The sequence below is a fragment of the Balaenoptera ricei genome, chromosome 3, assembly GCF_028023285.1.
Source record: "Balaenoptera ricei isolate mBalRic1 chromosome 3, mBalRic1.hap2, whole genome shotgun sequence".
Classification (NCBI taxonomy): Eukaryota; Metazoa; Chordata; class Mammalia; order Artiodactyla; family Balaenopteridae; genus Balaenoptera; species Balaenoptera ricei.
This window is the reverse complement of record NC_082641.1, coordinates 61,435,155-61,458,692: the sequence shown is the minus strand read 5'-3', so window position 1 is coordinate 61,458,692 and position 23,538 is coordinate 61,435,155. Positions and strand designations below refer to the sequence as shown.

Here is a 23,538-nt window from a genome sequence, read left to right as displayed (position 1 = left end):
GATCTTGCCATGATTTATGTCATAGGGTGTTCTGCCTATGTTTTCCTCTAAGTTTTAAAATGTCTGGCCTTACATTTAGGTCTTCAACGCATTATGAGTTTACTTTTGTGTATGGTGGTAGGGAGTGTTCTAATTTCATTCTTTTACATGTAGCTGTCCAGTTTTCCCAGCATCACTTATTGAAGAGGCTGTCTTTTCTCCATTGTATATTCTTGCCTCCTTTATCAAAGATAAGGTGACCATATATGTGTGGGTTTATCTCTGGGCTTTCTATCCTGTTCCATTGATCTATATTTCTGTTTTTGTGCCAGTACCTAACTCTCTTGATTACTTTAGCTTTGCAGCATAGTCTGAAGTCTAGGAGCCTGATTCCTCCAGCTCCATTTTTCTTTCTCAAGATTGCTTTGGCTATTCGGGGTCTTTTGTGTTTCCATACAAATTGTGAACTTCTTTTCTTCTAGTTCTGTGAAAAATGCCATTGGTAGTTTGATAGGGATTGCATTGAATCTGTAGATTGCTTTGGGTAGTAGAGTCATTTTCACAATGTTGATTCCTCCAATCCAAGAACATGGTATATCTCTCCATCTGTTTTTATCATCTTTAATTTCTTTCATCAGTGTCTTATGGTTTTCTGCATACAGGTCTTTTGTCTCCTTAGGTAGGTTTATTCCTAGATATTTTATTCTTTTTGTTGCAATGGTAAATGAGAGTGTTTCCTTAATTTCTCTTTCAGATTTTTCATCATTAGTGTATGGGAATGCAAGAGATTTCTGTGCATTAATTTTGTATCCTGCTACTTTACCAAATTCATTGATTAGCTCTACTAGTTTTCTGGTAGCATCTTTAGGTTTCTCCATGTATAGTATCATGTCATCTGCAAACAGTGACAGTTTTACTTCTTCTTTTTTGATTTGGATTCCTTTTCTTTCTCTTCTCTGATTGCTGTGGCTAAAACTTCCAAAACTATGTTGAATTTTGTCGACAGCTTTTTCTGCATCTATTGAGATTATCGTATGGTTTTTATCATTCAGTTTGTTAATACGGTGTATCACACTGATTCATTTGCGTATACTGAAGAATCCTTGCATTCCTGGGATAAACCCCCCTTGATCATGGTGTATGATCCTTCTAATGTGCTGTTGGATTCTGTTTGCTAGTATTATGTTGAGGATTTTTGCATCAATGTTCATCAGTGATATTGGCCTGTAGTTTTCTTTTTTTGTGAACACCTTTGTCTGGTTTTGGTATCAGGGTGATGGCGGCCTCATGGAATGAGTTTGGGAGTTTTCCTCCCTCTGCTATATTTTGGAAGAGTTTGAGAAGGATAGGTGTTAGCTCTTCTCTAAATGTTTGATAGAATTCGCCTGTGAAGCCATCTGGTCCTGGCCTTTCGTTTGTTGGAAGATTTTTAATCACAGTGCTTGTGATTTTTAATTTCAGTGCTTGTGATTGGTCTGTTTATATTTTCTATTTCTTCCTGGTTCAGTCTCAGAAGGTTGTGCATTTCTAAAAATTTGTCCATTGCTTCCAGGTTGTCCATTTTATTGGCATAGAGTTGCTTGTAGTAATCTCTCATGGTCCTTTGTATTTCTGCAGTGTCAGTTGTTACTTCTCCTTTTTCATTTCTAATTCTATTGATTTGAGTCTTCTCCCTTTTTTTCTTGATGAGTCTGGCTAATGGTTTATCAATTTTGTTTATCTTCTCAAAAAACCAGATTTTACTTTTATTGATCTTTGCTATTGTTTCCTTCATTTCTTTTTCATTTATTTCTGAGCTGATCTTTATGATTTCTTTCCTTCTGCTAACTTTGGGGGTTTTTTGTTCTTCTTTCTCCAATTGCTTTAGGTGTAAGGTGAGGTTCTTTATTTGAGATGTTTCTTGTTTCTTAGGGTAGGATTGTATTGCTATAAACTTCCCTCTTAGGACTGCTTTTGCTGCATCCCATAGGTGTTGGGTTGTTGTGTTTTCATTGTCATTTCTTTCTAGGTATTTTTTGATTTCCTCTTTGATTTCTTCAGTGATCTCTTGGGTATTTAGTAGTGTACTGTTTCACCTCCATGTGTTTGTATTTTTTACAGATTTTTTACTGTAATTGATACCTAGTCTCATAGCATTGTGGTCAGAAAAGATACTTGATATGATTTCAATTTTCTTAAATTTATCAAGGCTTGATTTGTGACCCAAGATATGATCTATCCTGGAGAATGTTCCATGAGCACCTGAGAAGAAGGTGTATTCTGTTGTTTTTGGATGGAATGTCCTATAAATATCAATTAATTCCATCTTGTTTAATGTGTCATTTAAAGCTTGTGTTTCCTTATTTATTTTCATTTTGGATGATCAGTCCATTGGTGAAAGTGGGGTGTTAAAGTCCCCTACTCTGATTGTGTTACTGTCGATTTCCCCTTTGGCTGTTAGCATTTGCCTTATGTATTGAGGTGCTCCTATGTTGGGTGCATAAATATTTACAGTTGTTATATTTTCTTCTTGGATTGATCCCTTAATCATTATGTAGTGTCCTTCTTTGCCTCTTGTAATAGTCTTTATTTTAAAGTGTATTTTGTCTGATATGAGAATTGCTACTCCAGCTTTCTTTTGATTTCCATTTGCCTGGAATATCTTTTTCCATCCTCTCACTTTCAGTCTGTATGTGTACCTAGGTCTGAAGTGAGTCTCTTGTAGACAGCGTATATATGGGTCTTGTTTTTGTATCCATTCAGCCAGTGTGTGTCTTTTGGTTGGAGCATTTAATCTATTTACATGAAAGGTAGTTATCGATATGTATGTTCCTATTACCATTTTCTTAATTGTTTGGGGTTTGTTATAGTAGGTCTTTTCCTTCTCCTGTGTTTCCTGCCTAGAGAAGTTCCTTAACATTTGTTGTAAAGCTGGTTTGGTGGTGCTGAATTCTCTTAGCTTTTGCTTGCCTGTAAACCTTTTAATTTATCCATCAAATCTGAATGAGATCCTTGCTGGGTAGAGTAATCTTGGTTGTAGGTCTTTCCTTTCGTCACTTTAAATATGTCCTGCCACTCCCTTGTGGCTTGCAGAGTTTCTGCTGAAAGATCAGCTGTTAACCTTATGGGGATTCCCTTGTATGTTAATTGTTGCTTTTCCCTTGCTGCTTTTAATATTTTTTCTTTGTATTTAATTTTTGATAGTTTGATTAATATGTGTCTTGGCGTGTTTCTCCTTGGATTTATGCTGTATGGGACTCTCTGAGCTTCCTGGACTTTATTGACTGTTTCCTTACCAATATTAGGCAAGTTTTCAACTATAATCTATTCAAATATTTTCTCAGTCCCTTTCTTTTTCTCTTCTTCTTCTGGGACCCCTATAATTCGAATGTTGGTGTGTTTAATGTTGTCCCAGAGTTCTCTGAGACTGTCCTCAATTCTTTTCATTCTTTTTTTCTTTATTCTGCTCTGCAATAGTTATTTCCACTATTTTATCTTCCAGTTCACTTATCCATTCTTCTGCGTCAGTTATTCTGCTATTGATTCCTTCTAGAGAATTTTTAATTTCATTTATTGTGTTGTTCATCATTGTGTTTTTTTTGCTCTGTAGTTCTTCTAGGTCCTTGTTAAAAGTTTCTTGTATTTTTTCCATTCTATTTTCAAGATTTTAGATTATCTTTACAATCATTACTCTGAATTGTTTCTCAGGTAGACTGCCTATTTCCTCTTCATTTGTTTGGTCTGGTGGGTTTTTACCTTGCTCCTTCATCTGCTGCGTATTTCTCTGTCTTCTCATTTGCTTAACTTACTGTGTTTGGGGTCTCCTTTTCACAGGCTGCAGGTTCGTAGTTCCCATTTTTTTTGGTGTCTGCCCCCAGTGGGTAAGGTTGGTTCAGTGGCTTGTGTAGGCTTCCTGGTGGAAGGTACTGGTACCTGTGTTCTGGTGAATGAGGCTGGACCTTGTCTTTCTGGTGGGCAGGACCGCATCTGGTGGTGTGTTTTGGGGTGTCTGTGAACATATTATGATTTTAGGCAGCATCTCTGCTAGTGGGTGGGGTTGTGTTCCTGTCTTGCTAGTTGTTTGGCATGGGGTGTTCAGCGCTGGAGTTTGCTGGTCGTTGGGTGGAGCTGGGTCTTAGCGTTGAGGCGGAGATCTCTGGGAGAGCTCTTGTCGACTGCTATTACGTGGGGCCGGGAGGTTTCTGGTGGTCCAATGTCCTGAACTCGGCTCTCCCACCTAAGAGGCTCAGGCCTGACAGGAAGCCGGAGCATCAAGACCCTTTTGGGAAGTCTGAGGTCTTCTGCCAGCATTCAGTAGGTGTTCTGTAGGAGTTGTTCCACACGTAGATGTATTTTTGATGTATTTGTGGGGAGGAAGGTGATCTCCACGTCTTACTCCTCCGCCATCTTGAAGGTCTTACCGTAATTTTTTATAATTCTTATTTTTCTTTAGGTCTCCTAAGAACTTCCAGTGCGGTGAAGATCAGACTTCTTTTTTTTTTTTTTTTATAAATTTATTTATTTTATTTATTTTTATTTTTGGCTGCATTGTGTCTTTGTTGTTGTGCGCAGGCTTTCTCTAGTTGTGGCGAGCGGGGGCTACTCTTGGTTGCGGTGAGCGGGCTTCTCACTGCAGTGGCTTCTCTTGTTGCGGAGCACAGGCTCTAGACACGCGGGCTTCAGTAGTTGTGGCTCGCGGGCTCAGTAGTTGTGGCTCGCGGGCTTAGTTGCTCTGAGGCATGTGGGATCTTCCCAGACCAGGGCTTGAACCTGCGTCCCCTGCATTGGCAGGCGGATTCTTAACCACTGCGCCACCAAGGAAGCCCAAGATCAGCCTTCTGTTAGGTGATGGTTTCTAAACACTGGAGCACTTTGTTTGCCCATAAGTGGCACTCAGTAAGTGTTTTGTAGACTAATGGTAGTGGGAAAATATTTTGGGAATTTTCTAGACTATCATTAACCCAGAAATCTGAAATAAATTGAGTGAAGCAAGAACAGTGGTCTTCATACTTTAACATGCTAAGAATAACCTGGGTGTTTGGTTAAAATGCAGCTTCCTGGGCCCCACTTCCAGAAACGTAGGTAGGTGTCTTTAGTACAGGATTTCTCCATGTGCTTGGGTGCGATGTTGCTGACATGCACTGTACCTTCTCAGGGGCAAGAGGAGGAGAATCAGAGTCTTCACTGATTTTCCACACTTACTCGACCACAGAAGCCTTTTGTCATGGACACCTATTAAAAGCTTTGGGATGCTAGCGTTCCATGGAACACTTTGGGAAACATGACTTTGGTGGACCTGGCATGAAGTTGGGAGTTAAAACACCAAGTATTTGCCTCTTGACTTACTATGAGTATGAACTCTGCAAGGTAGTCATTTTGAGCCTGTTTCCTCCTCTGCAAAAATGGAGAAAATACCAAACCTCTCATCTGTAGATGAGGATCAAGTCAGTCACCTAGAATGGAGCCCGACAAATAATAAACCTTGGTTCTCCACTTCTTCCTCCACACAACGTCTCTCCAGGGAGGAGCTGTGTCTGATTGCTGTATCCCCGACACGCCTAGCACACCACCTTGCACAGAGTAAGTGCTCCATAAAGACTTGCTGAATGAACTTGTAAACATCATTCCAAATAGAAAAGGGGTACACAAAGGCTCATACAAAAACAAGCTGCAATCGCCCTTTGCTAAGATACTCTTTCTAAAAACTCAGAGTGGGCTGAGCAGCATGCAGTCGGCCACTCACGCACAGCTATAGCGGCTTCAAGAGGAGCAGCTCTGGGATATTTGATGGTACAATGTGTTCCTGGATCCCCACTCAGGGATCCATCGACTGAGGCACTGGCCAATTAGCTAGTAACACAGAGCCGAGTTTCAGCAGATGATTTGATACAATCACAACAACTCAGAGATGGGAAACAACTTCACAGAAGGCAAGAAGAATAGCTGGCATATTTGGAAGGGTGTTTGGGTAGAAAGTTGCCAGAGACAAGATTTTGCCCAAAAAAAGGAGACCAGCCACCTGGAGAGCAGCCTCAGCCGATTTTGTGCCATTGTAACTCAGGAGGGAAAGCCTGTTAGGTGTGGCGTGCGTCTCTTGGAAAGAGCCCCAACTCCTTGGGGGCACCCTGACCTGGCTGGCAAATGGCCTTGATCAGACCCAGCACTAAAGACTACCAGGTGGCCCCTGACAGGTACTGTTTTTCATGCTTCCACAAAGGGCTTTACTCACCATGGCTGCCTGCAAAAAGCAGCATCATATCAAGACAGAGAAACGAAACCTTCCAGAGCAGCACAGACAGGTTACAAAAAAGAATAAAAAGGAACAATGGTACTTTGCCTCCTAAATTTACTTAATAGCGTTTGCACCCAAACAGGGCAGATGTCTCTCCTAAGCTTTTCTGCGAGTAGATGTGCAATCTTAGCCCCCCAGACAAGACGCTCCCACTCCTAATGACACCAATCTCCACACTAGTTGGTCAGAGGCAGGATCAGTGAGCTAAAAGCTGAATTCCAAAAGGGCACTCAACAGCACCTATGGCGACGGGGGCTCATGGCCGTAACCCACGGCGTGTCGTGCCTGCCCCAGCCCCCCAACAGGTCACGCGGAGAACCTCCATGCTCACATTCTGAGAGGCCCTGCCTCAGATGTGAAGGACAGCCTTGGGCTGAGGTGCATGGGTGGTCAACGTTACACGGAAGATTTATGAAAACTGAGTAATTTTAAGTCATTTCTCAGAAAATGAGTAAGTAAAGACGTCCCAGCCACACGACCTCTTGGATGATTTTCCTTTTGCAACTCTCCATTCCGAAACTCAGAAGCATCGTCTCATTAAGATGTGGCAGCATGCCAGAACGGCATCTAGAACCGAGTGCCAGCCTCTGAGAGATGCGATGACGGACAGGAGGGAAGAGTTAAGGGAGTGAGTGATACTGCTGACCGGAAACATTCATTTCTATCACACTTGTGAACCGCAGCACTGCTGCTTCTCCACGGAAGCACACCAAAGCACAAAACAACTGCATCCCATGGGTAATTTCTGCTTCTCTGTGACTGACAATAAACAAGGGATTTTTTTGAACCCGGAGTAGCCAACCACCATTGCTTAAAGCACCCAAAGGAATTTTCATAATTCACAAGGCACTATTTTTGAAGGAAAAGGATGCATCACTCCATCTATTTGAGATTCAGATTACTCCTATCAAAAGACCTTGAGATACCAGGTAAACCTAGTTATTTAGGTTGTTGGTAAGTCTCCTTAATCAATCTTAATCTTCTAGTTGAGTATCAGTGTCATTCGTGTAGTTGTCAAAGAACTTTTCTTTGCTGATGCTTTTGGTTTAAACCAGGAGTTCACAAGATGCCACAAGTCACTTGCTTGAGTTTAAATTACCCACAAAAGTTGCCCAAGTCAACCGTGACCTCTACCTTATTTTTTCCAAAGGGTAATCTTTTATTTTTTTAATAGAAGAAATATATGCTTGTTATTTAAAAAATTCAAGCATATAAAGTGAGGTCCTCCACAATTTCTCTGTAAGGGTTTGTAATATTTTAATATTATGAAATACATTTCCTTTAAACAGTCATGTTTTGATTATCTTTCTCCACCCCTTTTCTTCTCTCTTTCAAATCGATCATGTTGTTTTCTGTTTGCAGGCACACGGCCTCACCTCCAACCAAACCTTCAGACTGCCCTTACCCTGAGATACTGCGTAAGCAGAAAACTTAGTTTGTTAAGTTTCCTTGGAGTAATCAGTCTTCATCCTCAAGTTGAATATCAGTGTTATTCATGTAGTTGTCACTCACAATTTTTCTTTGCTGACATTTATGGCTTCAACGAAGAGTTCCCAAGATGCTGTTGCTGTCATGGGCCTGTCCCCAGGGTGGAAGCTGTGGCTGGGCCCTTGACGAACACAGAGCCCTGGGTGCCGATCTGGTGGACTAACTATACATAATCACACACATACACGCTAACTGACTGGACTGATTTAAGTGAGATTACTTTGGGACTAGAGAATTTCGACCTGATACAAGAAGACAGGTTTTTACACCATTACATATCTGTAGCTAAGATATATGAAGTTATGAGAGAAAAAGGAAAAAAGCCTGACCAGCAGGTGCTCGTCACCATCCCATGAGAACAACTGCTTCCTTTCCCTCACAGTTCTGAGGCCGAATGCCTATAACAGTATGCTTAGCTGTTTGGCTAAGGTCAGGTGTCTGTATCTGAGGGAGGTGCTAGTTCATCTTTTACATACCCGGTTGAAGCCTGCGTGCAGAAGAGGAAGGACCGAGGCCTCTTCATAGTCGCCGGATCTGTAGCAAAGCAGAAAATGTGGTCACTCAGCAGATACAAACCGGGATTCCTCACTCTGAAACTCGGAGAGAGCAAGGCAAGCAGGGAGACGGCTCTGAGAGTGGCTTCCTGCCCAGCACATGCCCGCAGGGTGCACCTGCCTTGTAAGAACCCAGACTCCCACATCCGCCTTCAGGTGCAGAAAGAACACAAGCAGTAGAAGGAACTCCAGCAGTGTGCGTGAAAGGTGCACACGACAGGCCCTCTCCAACTCTGGGCTCCTTGGGAGTTGGAGCAAATGTACCAGAGCAGTCCCATAAAGGGACAAGGTAGGTGCAATGCTCATCTCAGAGACCACTGTCCTCTTTGAGATCCCCAAACCTTCTGGAAGCACGACTCCCACCCCAAGACTTAGGTGGGTCCAACTCTCAGGAAGACAACTGGCATTACAGGCTGCAGCACCCCAGAGCCAATGGGAAAGAAGTGTCATCAGGAAAGCCAAGTTAGAAGGGAAGAAGACAGAAATTGATTACTGGCACTCATCTCATGGGAGGTTTCCTACACTGAGCCTGCAGTTGGGTCTCATAACTTCAGTTTGAATACAAGGAGGGGGTGGGGGTCAGCTGGTCATGAAGTCATGCTGTAGCTCTGCTGCCACCTTTATGAGAAACGGTGTCCCCAAGACAGCGAGCAAGTAGCATGGCGTACATACCTTAGAAAACAGGGAAGAAAAATGGGACAATGGCGACTGGGTGGAGAAGCAGAAAGAGAACAGGAAGAGAAATCCCAGTGCCTATTTGTGGCATTACCTGTGGCATTTTCCCAACAGGGAAAAGCTCTCCTCCCTACCCCCTTTCCTCCTTAGGAACTCAAGGTTCTACCCTCTCTTAACAATAGATCAGGAGGGACACAAAAAGGGCTCCAAAGGTATTAATAATGTTCTATTTCATAAGCTGGGTGGCACAAGCAGCATTAATTTTATTATTAACTTCCTCTCTAAATGAAATACATAAAAAATAGGGGGAAAAAAGTGAAAAATAATAACAAGACACAGCAAGCCATTACTTGTCAAGGACAAGTACACATGAATAAGAAAAAAATGAATGTTTTGTCTTGGGCCCATGGAATCAGCCAGGCTTGGGGAAATGCTGTGTGGCTTGGTACCCTTCTGGTACCCATGTCAAGACTCTAAGACCCTGTTAAGAGCTCACATCCCCAGAAGATAAAATATAAGCAAGAGGGCTGAAGAAGGCTAGTCTCACATCTCGGTTCCCCTCGCTCTTTCTCGCTGAGATCCCATCCCCCACCAAGATGGCAAGGTGGTAAGAAACCAATGGGACAGTTTCTTCACTTTCCTGGGCCAAGAGCCTGTGGTAGGTGTCAAAGTGAAGAGACACAGCTCCTATCAAGAGACTCAAGGAGTAGCAGGTGAGGAGAAGTCTTTGGTTAGGGCAAGACTTGGAAGCCAGGATTTCCCACTGTTCCAATATGGCTTTGGAATGGATATTTCAAATCTCCCCTGGGCGGTGCCTGTCTGAAGGAGGCTGAAACTCTGAGTTGCTGGCCTGTCAGCTCCTTCAGGGCAGAATCTGTGCCAATCACCACAGTGGGGCCATCCTGCTGTCCTGCTTCTAGCCACATAACAGTCCCAACATAAACTGCACAATCCTTTTCTTGCGGTGGCTTTAGCGCCTGCTCTCATGCTATAATTTGTTTCTTCTTAAGTGAAAAAAATAAGCATTCTCCTATCTCTTTTCTTCAAAGAAAAAAGATAAGCTGGAACAATGTTCTCTCCAGACCTCCTCCTCCCCAGATTCTCTACTCATTTCCAACATATAATGAGTAATCATTTTTTTCTTGAAGTGTGTGAGTATGTGCTGACAGAAATTAGATAGGATAAAGAGAAAAATCTAAATATTCCTAGAAACTTGCAAAACAAAGAAAATCCCAAGTAAGATCTAAGGTTGCTGCTGTGAGGCCAAAGACCTCCCCCTTGCTTTGCCAGCTCAAAGGCTGAATTACAACAGACCAATGTTTCAGGAGGAAGAGTAGTACTCCCAGCTGGGAATGGGAGGTGAGCTTACGCTTGTGAAACCACCGCAAGAATCACCGTGTGCTCCGAGGGATTTGTGGCCCGGATCGACCTGCAAGGAGAAAGCTCCAAGTCAAACCAGGTGATTAGGCCTTGTTCCGTTATCAGAATACAAGACTTCTTCAGTGAAAATGGCACAAAATCAAATGTCCCTCTAAAGAAAAAGTCTGAAAACACATGGAAAACAACAAAAAAAGATGCCCCTGTGGATTAGGACAATCTCTTTCTTTTACTGAAAAAAAAAAAAAAAAAAAAATTTTTGTTAACTCCCAGGCAATTCTCCAGTATGTCAGACCTGCCAATTTTCCACTTCAAAAACTGGCAAATTCCACTTAACTTCCATGTTTTCTGATTGAAATTCCACTCTGCAAGAAAATTGGCAGTCCTACAATTCTCTAGTTATCAATTTGTACTTGGGGAGCTAACTGGGATGGATCTGTTTTTCTTTTAAAATAGTAGATAGTTCAGAAAGTTGACCTTAGAAGAAGGATTGCTGGCAGATGGATGTACACGTGCAGGTTAAGGTCTTTGAAAAATTTCACAAAGAGCCATCTCAATTTTTCAGTTGTACTGTTACTTGTGCTCAAATACTTTAAACAACTGAGTCATCAACTAGGGCTGAGAAATGGTCAATACAGTAACTGTCACTATAATGATATTTGTTGTACCATGACTGCCTGTCTATAATTTGTTTATTCCCTAGGAATTTAACAGGGTTAAAATATGTAAGGATATAGAATTTGGAGGTCCATGAGTCTTCCCAGAAAATGTGCTAAGCTGCAGCTCAGATTCTGGATTATTCTGGTCAGGGGTCATGAGTTGGATGAACTCTTAATAAAGGGCCACATGCTTGAGTCTTAGTACAAATAACCATGCTCGTTTCCATCCATCTCCTTGGTCTGACCTCTCTTTATTTCGAGATCCTTCAGAAGGGAACCAACACCTCTAAGAACAGAAGGCTGAGGAATTTGTGAAACAACCTGTATCTGTTTCTTTCTAGCTACTGGCATTTCTGCCCCTCTCCATTTTAAGGTGTAGGCATTACTGCTCCCCCAGGGACAGCCAGCTCATACTGCTTCATCCTCTTTGATTAAATTTCCTCACCTTTCTCTAAAAATGTACCTTCCCCATGTCCTATTCCTTGAGACCTCACTCTATGTGAGTAGAAGACTCAAGAAAAGACCAGCTGCTGTCTTCCTAGGAAATGAAGGTTCCCCTTGTGGATAAGTGGTATTTGAACAAGCTCCTTTGGAGAGACGCCTGAACTCACTATGGGCAGCAGGGGTAATGCCAGCCCCGACCACTTCCCAGTCAGCCACCCTGCCCCCTACCACGTCCTGGTAACATGAAGCTACACTTATCTCCTACTTAGGAGCCTACTGAAATCTCAGCAGAAATACCAGGTGCACCTAAGGAAAAAAAACGTACAGCGTTTCCGAGGTGCGTTCTCATCTCTAGGGAGATGCTAAACACCTCTCACCTTCCTTCAGCCTCTTCCACCCCCAGGAGGTGTCATGGGTCCACTGCTGGGCTGCATTCTAAGGGGTGGGGCTTAGGCAAGAGAAGACACGTTATGAACATAACTGGGCTGGAGCTCACGCTTGCTTAGCTTCTTTTGAGATTGGCTTCTGTGTTTTAGGTCCCTTCCTGCTGCTGACCTCTTCTCTCTCATTCCTCCAAAGGAACTGGTGTGGCCAGAGAGACCTGGACCTCTTCCTGGTTGGGAGGACTAAGGGGGAGCTGGGCATAGGTGAGGCCAGGGTCCAAGGAAGCATGCTAAGCTAAGGTCCAGTCCAGCTCAAAAACCAGAGATCTTGGGCCATAGATGACAATGAAGAAGGCACATCTGCTGGGAAGGCGTCCCCACTCATCTTAGGGAAGATGTGCTGGCAGTCTAGCATTTAGGAATCTCACCATCCTCAGCGTGACTGGTAACAGTCAGTAAACGCACCAGCAGATACATAACCTGGCTTCTGACCTGCACTGATGTCCCACTGTTTTTCTGTGCAGCTAAGACAAAAGTTCACTCATCAGGAAACAAAACTACATTTCTTTATATTCAAGGAAGATTACGAAGCTTACCTGCTAACTGGGGCCTTTGCCTGAATTAAAAGAATTCTTCCTATTCACTTCTTCATTTTACATCTGAAGCCTGTCTTAAATCATTAGATATATGCACAAAGGATTGTGCTATTTTTACTACAAAATCATGTAAGAAGAGTAAGTGGAGACCAAGAAAAAGCAGACCTGCTTAATTATAAGAGACCCAATTCTAGCCTGAAAATCATTTTACACACACACATGCACACATACACACACACATATATATATACATATACATGTATATATTTCTTAACACTAAAAATACCCAAATATTTTGTGACACATTTTAGTATTATATACTTAAATAGGCAAATGTTTCTATGCAGGAAGATAGGATTATTTGGGACCAGTAAGACATTTTAAAATAGGTTCCTTAAGAAAGTTTCTTCTTTGGGAAACTGAAAATGGTCCAAGAATAGCAAGGTGATGCCGTGACAAGAAAATTCTCTAAACGCACTAATTTCTTGTCAGGGTACCAAAGGGTCTAAGGAACCATTTCCCTACCTTTCATTTCACTTGCTAATATTCAAGACAATTCCAGCTCCATATGTAGTTGGAGTCTGTCCTGGTCTAGCATTTAATTAGTGACCTCTTCCCCGTCCAGCTTCAAAGCATTCCACTTGTGCTAAAAGGATCAGTTCATCCAGAGCTAACTCTGATGACTGCATTTGTTTATGAACAGGCAAGCATTTCCTCCCCAGAGCGCAAGCATTTCTGTAAACAAGCAGGGGGTTTGGATCCCTGGAAGATTTTCTGCTGCTGCAAAGTAGCTGCCTTCCCTCCACGACTGCTGTAGAATCCACCCATCTGTGTCAGGCAGAGAAAAATGGTCTATTTCACACATTTCTGATGTTCATTTTGGGACAGAATAATTAAGATTAAAATATCTGGTTTAAATCCAAACCCTATCTCTGTAATAAGAACTGTGTGAATTTCAGTTTTTCTTTTTGGTGAAACATGAGCAATACTCAAGGGGAAAAAACACCCTGAAGTTTTCAGTGGAGCCTAGCTCACACCTCTAAATTCATCGGAACTCAAATGTGGAGAAATAGAAAAGGCCATAGGAGGAGCTATAGCCTTCACCACAGAAATCTGTATATACTACTTAGAAACAGCAACACATATTTTAGAAATATTTGGGCTAGAACGAAAGACATCTGTAAATGAATTTCATTTTAAGCTGTTAAGTGGACATTTACTAACATATTAACATATCTAAGGTACCTGCACACTGCTTCTGCATCAAAGTTTCGAGTTTGTCTGTGGTCGATCACAATAATCTCATGATGTTTATCTAGAAAGCATTCCAAGGCTGACTCCGGAGTCCGAGCAATATTACATCTGTAACCGGCTCTGTCACAGGCCCACCAGAATCCATCACTCTGACTGTCTTCCTTTGCAAAGATCAGCAAAACCTGGAACACAAAGAAAAGAGAATCTTGACAGTAATCATCATCCTTAGAGAGTATTAAAAGCGGGCCTACAAGATACTGGTTTAAAATGCAGCCTCCGGAGAGAAGCTACCTGCGTTCAAATCCCAGCCGGTCCACTGATTCTAGGGTGTCTTTGAACAAGGTAGTTCATCTCTTCAGCCTACAGCTTCTCCGACGTCAGATGTGCTAAGAACAGTGCCATGTAAGCTAGCTATGAGGCCTGAGTGAGCACAGAATACATGGTCCATCACTCTGCTGGTGGTTGTGACCCGTTTGTAATCTCCTAACTGGCTTCGTTTTTAAATAGACTGAGCACTGAAATGAAAACAGGCTAATCAACACAAGTTTGACTATGATTCACCTATACACATATTTGGGGCCAGGGCAGCTGGTGTTAGTCTCAAGGTACCTGGCCACCTCTCTAAACTTAGCACTTAAATCCTTATCCAGACACAGAAGGGATGGGAACTCAAAACAATCTCAAAAACTAATTCCAACACCTAGCGCTTGCCAAATCTAGAAAGAACAATCATGAAACGTGAAGCTATTGGAGCTAAGGTGAGGAAACGTGCCTCTTTTTTCTTCATTGGAAAGTGAAGCCTCGCTCCCTGAAAAGAAGGTAGCCGTACTTCCCACCATGTTGCCCTCTTCATTCCCTGGACTCTGGGACCCAGACTCCCTGGTGGCCAGAAAGCCAGAGATGGCGATACCACCACCTGAACTTGTTCATTTACTTGTTTATGGTCTATCTTCCCCACTAGAATTGAGCTCCAGGACAGCAAGGACCTGCCTGTCTTGTTCCTGCTGTGACCCCCTGCTGGTCAGCACTTACTATCTGAGTGAAAGGATAACTACGTGCAGGGTTTCTGCAAAATGTAAGAGGGTTTTTACTGTCAATTGGAATAAAACTATGTCACAGCAATAGGTCTAATAAGAAATACATATAATAATCTCAAGATATTGATAAGACATTTAATATTCTTCACCATCCACTTCTGGTTTAAACAATTAGGAACAGAAGGGAAGTTTCTGGTCCTTTAAGCCCATAGCCAATACCATTCTTCATGATGAAATTCTGACTGTGTTTCATTTAAAGTCAGAAACAAGACAAATTGTCCAATAATTACCACTACATTTTTTTTAACTGTTCTTTTTTTTTATTAAAGTTTTCTTTTTTTTTTAAATTAATAAATTAATTTATTTATTATTTTTGGCTGTGTTGGGTCTTCGTTTCTGTGCGAGGGTTTTCTCCAGTTGCGGCGAGCGGGGGCCACTCTTCATCGCGGTGCGCGGGCCTCTCACTGTCGTGGCCTCTCTTGTTGCGGGGCACAGGCTCCAGACGCGCAGGCTCAGTAGTTGTGGCTCACGGGCCCAGTTGCTCCGCGGCATGTGGGATCCTCCCAGACCAGGGCTCGAACCCATGTTCCCTGCATTGGCAGGCAGATTCTCAACCACTGCGCCACCAGGGAAGCCCAATTACCACTACATTTTTAAAATGCTTCATTGGGCTTCCCTAGTTGCACAGTGGTTGAGAGTCTGCCTGCCAATGCAGGGGACACGGGTTCGAGCCCTGGTCTGGGAGGATCCCACATGCCGCGGAGCAGCTGGGCCCGTGAGCCACAACTACTGAGTCTGCGCGTCTGGAGCCTGTGCTCCGCAACAAGAGAGGCCGCGATAGTGACAGGCCCGCGCACCGCGATGAAGAGTGGCCCCCGCTCGCCGCAACTGGAGAAAGCCCTCGCACAGAAACGAAGACCCAACACAGCCAAAAATAATAAAAAAAAAAAAAAAAAAAAAAAAAAGCTGATGCAGCCACAGATAAAATAAAAAAAAAAAGCTTCATTAATTGACAATATATAGAAAAATAGAAACAACAGTGAAATTATCCTCATGTACCCATCACGTGGCTTCAGCAATAACCAACTCCTGGCCAATCTGGCTTCAATTCTATCCCTAGCCACTTTCCAACTCTTGTATCAGCTTGCAGCAAATTCCACATATTTCATCCATATGCATCTATTAAAGATAAAGACTCTTTTCTAAAAAAAAAAAAAAAAAAAAAAGAAAATCACACCACCATTTCATACCTAAACCTCTCCAATAATTCCTTACTGTTAAACATCTGAATGTATTATAAATGTCATTTGTTCTATGCTGTTTGAATCATCTTCCGTTTTCTCAAATGCCATGTTTCCAGAAGATAAATAATATTTTTCAGTATGATTTTGACATTTACTTCTTAGCACATGGCTCGAAATCACACGCCAGTAACACATGAGGCAGCCACACTTATTAACGGCTCACTCTGGGCAAGGGTCTGTCACTCCTCAGGTCAGTCTATCCCCCAAAACCTCAGCTACAGAGCTACTTCTAGGAAGAAACGGGAGGTGGCTCTTCCAAGAGAAGTGAGGGGCTCAGCCTTGTGGATCTTGATGTGAAAAGAAAGCCTTCAAACAGAACTGTTAACAATGGAGCTACAATGAAAAAAATCAAGTAGAATAAACTGGCTTGTACAAAAAGTCACTAGCCCTTTACTTGATGTAGCTGTGGTATTAGCATGAGAAACTCAGTAAGCAAAGCCTAGAAGTCAGAAAAGGTGACAGAACTTCTTACCTCATCTGTCTGGCTGAACTATGATTGCTAAGCAAGAATCTCAACATTTTATATTTCCTTTATACCATCTATGCCTCAATATTTGACGAATGCAGTAAGAACCTAACTGTATTCCCATATTGGACATCGCTACAGTTATTAATCTCATATGTCTTAGATGTCCTTAAAAGATGGGAGTGTTCCACTTTTGGAAAAATAATGTCATTATTCAAGTATTTCCTGAGCACCTGCTATGTGCCAGCACCTACTATGTGCCTACTATGTGCACCTACTATGTACCTACTATGTTTTTAATTGCTTGGAGTATGCTGATGAACAAAATAAAGACCTCTTGCATTGTAGGGGTAAAGAAACAGACAACAGGCATGATAAATAAGCAAATGATATGGAATGTTAAAAGTGGTAAGTGCTAGGTAAAGACAGTAGGGTCAAGTAAGAGGGATCCATAGTGGGTGCTGGGACCAGTATTAAGTAAGGTGGTTAGGGTAAGCCTCACCGAGAAAGTGACATGTAAGCAAATGTCTGAAGGAAATGAAAAAGTCAAGTTGATAACTGAAGAAGAAGCATTCCACAAAGAGGGAACAGATCCACTGGTTCCTATAGTGGGACTCATGCCTGATGTGTTCAAGGAACTCAAGGAAGCCAGTGTGACAGAGAGGAGGGTGAGCTGGTGGGAGAGGAAGTGGAGGTCACAGCAGAGGGCTCGATCTTGGTAATGCCTTGTTTAGGAACTTACACCGGATTTCACTTGGAAACTTAAAAACCAATTCAAAGTGGGGAGTTGTATTAATGATGCCTCGTTAATTTTGATATTTCTGATGCTTTGATGTCTGGAGCCTTGCTGACCCTGGAGAGATGCCCCAGAGGGATAGCCAATTCTCCAACCCCTAGAGAAAGCAAACGACTTGCCTAGGAACGCACTTTTCATATGCAAACCAATCCAGTCCGTACTCCTACCACCTCTATCACTGCTAACCCTCTGGACCACTATCTACCTGCCCTAATCACTCCAGCGCCAGGCACCAGACAACTAGGGACAGCCCTTCTGCCCAACACTCCTCTGGAATGATTCAAACTAGCTAAACCTGTCTACCCTGCTTTCCTGCCTCACTGCTGCCCACAGAAACCACAATCAAGGCTCGGGCCCACATTTTCCCCTTTAGGCTCCCTGCCTCCAATCAACCTTAGTGCTTCCCTCTGTGGTCCTGCACGGCCCACCCCTCCTCTCGGAAACTGTAACAAACTACCTTTCAATGACAGGCTCTCCTAATCTGTTGTCCTCCCCCTACCTGAATAAAAATTAAAATCTACATATTGAAACAAGAGTACTTATATTACAAGAGTACTCACTAGAAAATCTCTCTAGGTAGTATTCAAAATTTTTTCCATTCATAAAAAAATAATTCAGAAATACTACTTTTCAATAATCCAACTCCTAAGCAAAGTGAAAATCTATGGGAATTAAAAAACTATATATATATATATATATATATATACATATTTTAGAGTAAAGTACTATAGTAATCACTTTTTTTAAGGTCTGCCTATCTCTGGAAAATTCTATCTTCTCTAGGAAAGCAGCACACCCAAGTAACCAAAGCTGTACTCTCTGTCCCCATCTCCTAGGCCACAGCTGGACTAATAATGTTGTTTCCGGGAATTTGAAATGTGAACAGAGAGACACAGAGGCTGGGAATTAGGACCCATGGCTCATTAACAGCAGAGATATTGAAGGAAGAACTTTAAATCCCTTCTGTCAAAATACTCAGAGATGGCTCATTGTCACCCTTTCTAAGCCATGGCTTTTCAACTCCTCCTTGGATTCTGAAAAAAAAAACGCACTATCTATTTCTTACTCATTTACTATTTTGTGTAAGACAGCTGTTACTTAAAACCAAAGAACACAACCCCTCAAAAACCTTTTGGGATATAGTCCCTCTTCAGATTTATCATTCCATGTATCAATATTTAGTTTCTTTATCAAACATGTCAGTTTGTAAATGTTTATTGACCATTCACTGAGGCAAATCCCATAAAATGATTTTGAAAAATATATTTTAAAAATTAATTAATAAAAGCATATAGCTGAACTTAATTTATAAAGAGTAAAAGTAAACTGACTCTTACTTGCTCTAAATAGTATGTGGAACATTCCTTCAAAGAATACTTTTGATGACCTATCATGCAAGATGTTAAGAACTGAGAGTAAGAAGCTGACAGAGACAACCATAGTCCAGTCTCTACCCTTAGGACGCAAGCAGGGGAGAGGTTCAGGTAAGCAGATAAGTACAAGAGATGCACTAATAAGCAGTGACCAAAGACAGAGCAAGGACATGGCATCCAGGGAAAGAATCTTGGCACAGGGGAACGGGAAGAAGGAAGTAGTTTTGTTATATCAACCTCACTGCACTGTTGTAAACACAGCGAAAGAGAAGAAGATTAAAAGCAGATCTGGGGTGAAGCCCGGGGCAATGAGGAAACATCTTCTGGAGCAGATCTTGGCCAGCTTGGGTTTTGTCCAGGATCAGAACACAAACACAGGCAGTGCTCACTGTGCATGGCACTGCCAGACCGTATAAATGACCACGCAAAGCAATCTTAATGAAGGATGGTAAAAACGATGGTTCCATGACATTTGGAAATTTTGTCAAAACATAAAACTCTTCTATTGTTGGTTATAAATGTATAGCGAAATGAAAAATGTAAAATTAATATTTATTCAGTGCACTTACTTTAAAACATTAGAAACTGTGAATTAAAAAAAAATTTTAAGCTTATTGAGTAGTTTGAACAGTGCTTGCCTTCTTCCAGTTGTATAAATTATGATACAGAATGAGCCTCTTTTCTACGCCTTGGTGAATTATAAACTCTTAAGTTTGGATCAGCTTCCAACATTTTATCCTCTGTACTTTCAATGTCATGAAATGTCCCCAGAGTTCCTTTAATTACTGTGCAGTTTTTTGTTGGCATCACTTCGTCTTTTTCATCACAACCACTTTCTTCATTTAGCTCAATAAACTTGCATTGACTAACTTCCTCTGGCTACCCTCTAGAACCTCTCACAGGCTGCAGTGTCCACACTGCCAATCAGCTTTCTTCTCTAACTCCATTTACATTGCTGTTTCACTTCCAGCATTATCGCTTTCCATTCCTTTGCTACACTCCCGTCTTTGTGGGCTAGCTCCTTCTTTCAAAGGTATACTTATATATATTTTGTAATGCCATGCGAGTTATCACGGAGAGATAAAGGGGCGACACAACCGCACACTCTGCTGTCGGTGCTGGAACTAACAGGCAGAGACTTCGAAAAAAGTGATGTGGTTCGTCACTGCTCAGGCTGCACATTTGTTATTTATGTAATGACTTGTGGACTGAAGAGCTAGCAGCAAAGTTTGTACTTGATGCAATCATCACAATTAAAACACCAATGTGACTGCAATCTTTGGGCCTGGTGTTATTTAGCCCTAATCTGTGTACATTGGAACTGTGCAAAGCCAGGGCTACCTGTACGGCTTTTCAAACGTAGCTATGAATACCTCAAACTATCATGCAGGGTCTCCCTCTATTTCTACCTACATCTTCCTGGAACCACAAAGTTTATTTATTTATTTAAAATAAATTTGTTTATTTATTTGTTTTTATTTTTGGCTGTGTTGGGTCTTTGTTGCTGTGCGCGGGTTTTCTCTAGTTGCGGTGCGCAGGGGCTACTCTTTGTTGCAGTGCGCAGGCTTCTCATTGTCATGGCTTCTCCTTGTTGTGGAGCATAGGCCCTAGGCACGTGGGCTTCAGTAGTTGTGGCACATGGGCTCAGCAGTTGTGGCACGTGGGCTTAGTTGCTCCGCGGCATGTGGGATCTTCCTGGACTAGGGCTTGAACCTGCGTCCCCTGCATTGGCAGGCGGATTCTTAACCACTGCACCACCAGGGAAGCCCGGAACCACAAAGTTTAATTCATCTTTCAACCCAAGCCAGAATAATGAAGTAAGGGATGACCCAGAGCAGGACCCAGAGAATGAAGTGTAAGAGGCCGCAGGGGGTAGCACTCAGATTCCGGGGGACTTGGGGGGGTCCTAGTGGCCATGACAAGGGCAGGGACCATGACTCTCAGGAGTTCTCAGAGCAGGAAGGGACTCGGGGTGATCCATCAACCCCCAATCAACAGATGAGTTCAGCAACTTCCCCAAGCAGAGCAACGGCAGAGCTGGACCCACAATTCCCAGCTCCTCCTTCAGTAATCTTTCCTGATGTCCTCTTGCTGTGCTACAAGTATTGTAACCATTCCTTTGACATGTTTTATCAAGAAAGTACTGAAAACTATCTTTTTGAGGACAGCAATAAGCGGTCTTTGATAGCTAAGTGAGTATGAAACTGTATTCTCTGGGGAAGGCTAATTATGAAAAAGATGAAAAAAAAAACCCTAGCTTTTCCTTAACTTGAAGACAATGGAAGCGTTCATTATTATTAGTGTTCTTTCTAGAAAGAGTGTGTCTACATGTCTCCAAATGGATTATCAATGTCTACTATTAAACATCTAATTTTCAGAATACTTGGTTTGGCTTTAAGCAAAAGCCAGGTAACAAGTAGCTTCTAGAGTAGACCACATATATAAGTATATCCACATCATACTAAACAGCTGGCCGATCTGACCATAGGTGGGGTCGATTCAGTCGGAAAAAACGGTTTGGGAGCTTTCCTCAAATGTCCCTAAGAAAGTAACGCTAATACGTCTTGTTTAATACATCTTTTTGGTGATCTGATGTTAACTTAACTCTGAAATTTGCACACACTGGAACTATGCAAAGTAAGGGCTTTGTTGAGCAGCTACAGTTTAATGAGAATTTAAGGGCCAGTCATGATACTGAAAGGACTTTAAACGTACTATCTCATTTTAATAACCCTTCACAACTCTTTCGAGATGGGCATCATCCCCACTTACAGACGTGGAGACTGAGATATGGGACGATTAAGAGACACACCCACAGCCACACAACTAACAAGATTTGAACTGAGGTTGGCTGGACCCCTGAGCCTGGGCAATCATTAAGTAACGTACTCTATTTTACCCCCAAAATATTGGACCAAAACTCCTAACAACTCTGTGGTTCCATGAAATTGGCTGGGCCAGGTAGAGGACCTGACTTGGTACCAGCAGTAAGGACAGACCGGAGGGCAGATGCTGACCACAGCAAGTTACTGAGTCTGAACATCTCCATCACTCTGTCATTTCATTTACTATGTGAAGAACAGCTTCCCACAAGGCCAAAGGATCTCCAACATAAAGCCTCCAATATATAATGGTTCCAGAAAAAAATCCATGTCCACACAACATAGAAGTTTAAGTTTTAAAGGAAAGTGCTGTCTTGCTGGGAAAACGCTTAGGCCAGAGCAGTGAAGATCTGTTTCCAAGTCCAGTCGGAAAGCTCTGTGAGGGGCAGGGGCGACAGCACTCTAAGCAGAGACAATTCCACACACGGGGAAGTAAATATGCTCCAGGCACTGACGAAGAAAAGACCTCTTGATTTTCAGATGGTATCATGCTGATAAAAATCTATTGCCTCATAATATTTCCCCTACTTTTTTTTTTTTGCTAAGACTGGAAAACATGCCCTGCTGTGAGTCACAGGCACTCACCCAGGAGAGCTGTCCTCTACAATACGACGAGGCACGTCCACCCGCTCCACTCCCAGCAGCACTCCCGCCAGGCCACATCACACCTCCTGGTCTCTACACGGGAGCAAATTTCCCCTGGTGACCTCAGAAGTGCACCCTCAAAAGCAACCACATCCTGGAATATGCTTGTCAAGTAAGTTCCTCCCAAGTCCTAAGCGTTCCGGCTGACGTAGTTAATGTTTTCGGCATGGCAGTGAAGTTACAGAGTAGGTATTTTTCTCCAAGAAAAAAAAATTACAGAATTTTTCTCCAAGAAAAAAAAAAAATTTAAAACCTAAGGTTCTAGGCCATTTCGAAGACAGTTGCAATGACAGTATCAGAAGCAAAAGAACACTTGACTAGATATCTCTGCCTTTCAAGTTAGAATGTAATAGACAATAAAACCAACCAGCCAGACTCCCTGGGTGGTCAGGGGTCATTGTTCAGCCCCCTTCCCCTGCAGCACCTGGTGCAGAGCCTTGAGCACATAGGTACTCCACAGACTCGAACTGGATGATCAGTGAGTGAAATTACGTTTGAATGAGACACAGGAGTAAAGGCATCCTTGGTTCTAAGTTGAAATTATTATTTTTTTCAAAAAGAGTCTCTTAATTATTCTGTCCCTCACTCAGAGAGGGACTCTTGACCACTTGTATCTGCTGTCATGGGGGCCAAACTCATGTGACAGGAACCAGGCAGGGTACACGGTAGCACTGGAAACACTCCACCTCTTATGCTGGGTGGTGGGTTCACGGCATTAGTTTTACTATTATATTTCATAGCTTATGAGCACAAATTTAAAATGTTCGTTATGTTTTAACATACCAAATATAATAAGTCCAAAATTACAGACAATCGTTTTTGTGATGAGGGAGTGAGTCCATTATGGGATATTTAAATACTGCAAAGGACTATATTGTATTTGAGAGGACAGAAATATGATACACTTGAGACTTTGTTATAAAATTTGACTGCTAAACAAACATATTAAAAATAAGCTAAGGGTAACCACTAAAATAGAAGCCTAACCTATAGCTTCTAAAACAGAGAAAATAAAAGGTAATTCTGAAAACTATGTCAACTTAACAAAAAGGAGATACATGAGAAAAAGAAAAAGGGTAACAAATAGAAAATACAAAATAAGACTAATTGTATCAGTAATCACACTCAATGTAACAAGATTACACTCTCTTATTAAAGTCAGATTATCAGAATAGGTTTTAGAAAAATAAAACTATGTGCTCCTTATAAGAGGAATATTTAACATAAAGTTATAAATAAAACCAAAAATGAAAAGATAGAAAAAGATATACCAGGAAAATATTAACCAAAGAAAGCTGGTCCAGCCATATTACCAACAAATAAAATAGAAATTAAGGCAGAAGTTTAAAGAGGGA

General features: G+C 42.0%; 1 protein-coding gene across 11 annotated transcripts in view; it reads right to left on the bottom strand.

Moving 5' to 3' along the window:
* PDE8B (phosphodiesterase 8B) overlaps nt 1–23,538 on the bottom strand; it is a 383,095-nt gene that overhangs the window by 131,202 nt on the left and 228,355 nt on the right. For all 11 annotated transcript variants that reach the window (XR_009502334.1, XM_059916606.1, XM_059916610.1 and 8 more), the window contains 3 exons: nt 13,672–13,862; nt 10,337–10,396; nt 8,215–8,272 (listed from right to left, as the gene is read on the bottom strand). Coding sequence is in view for 10 of the 11 variants with exons in the window: in XM_059916606.1 (XP_059772589.1) it covers nt 8,215–8,272; nt 10,337–10,396; nt 13,672–13,862 (309 nt within the window). In the remaining variant the exon portion in view is untranslated. The remainder of the gene's footprint in view (nt 1–8,214; nt 8,273–10,336; nt 10,397–13,671; nt 13,863–23,538) is intronic.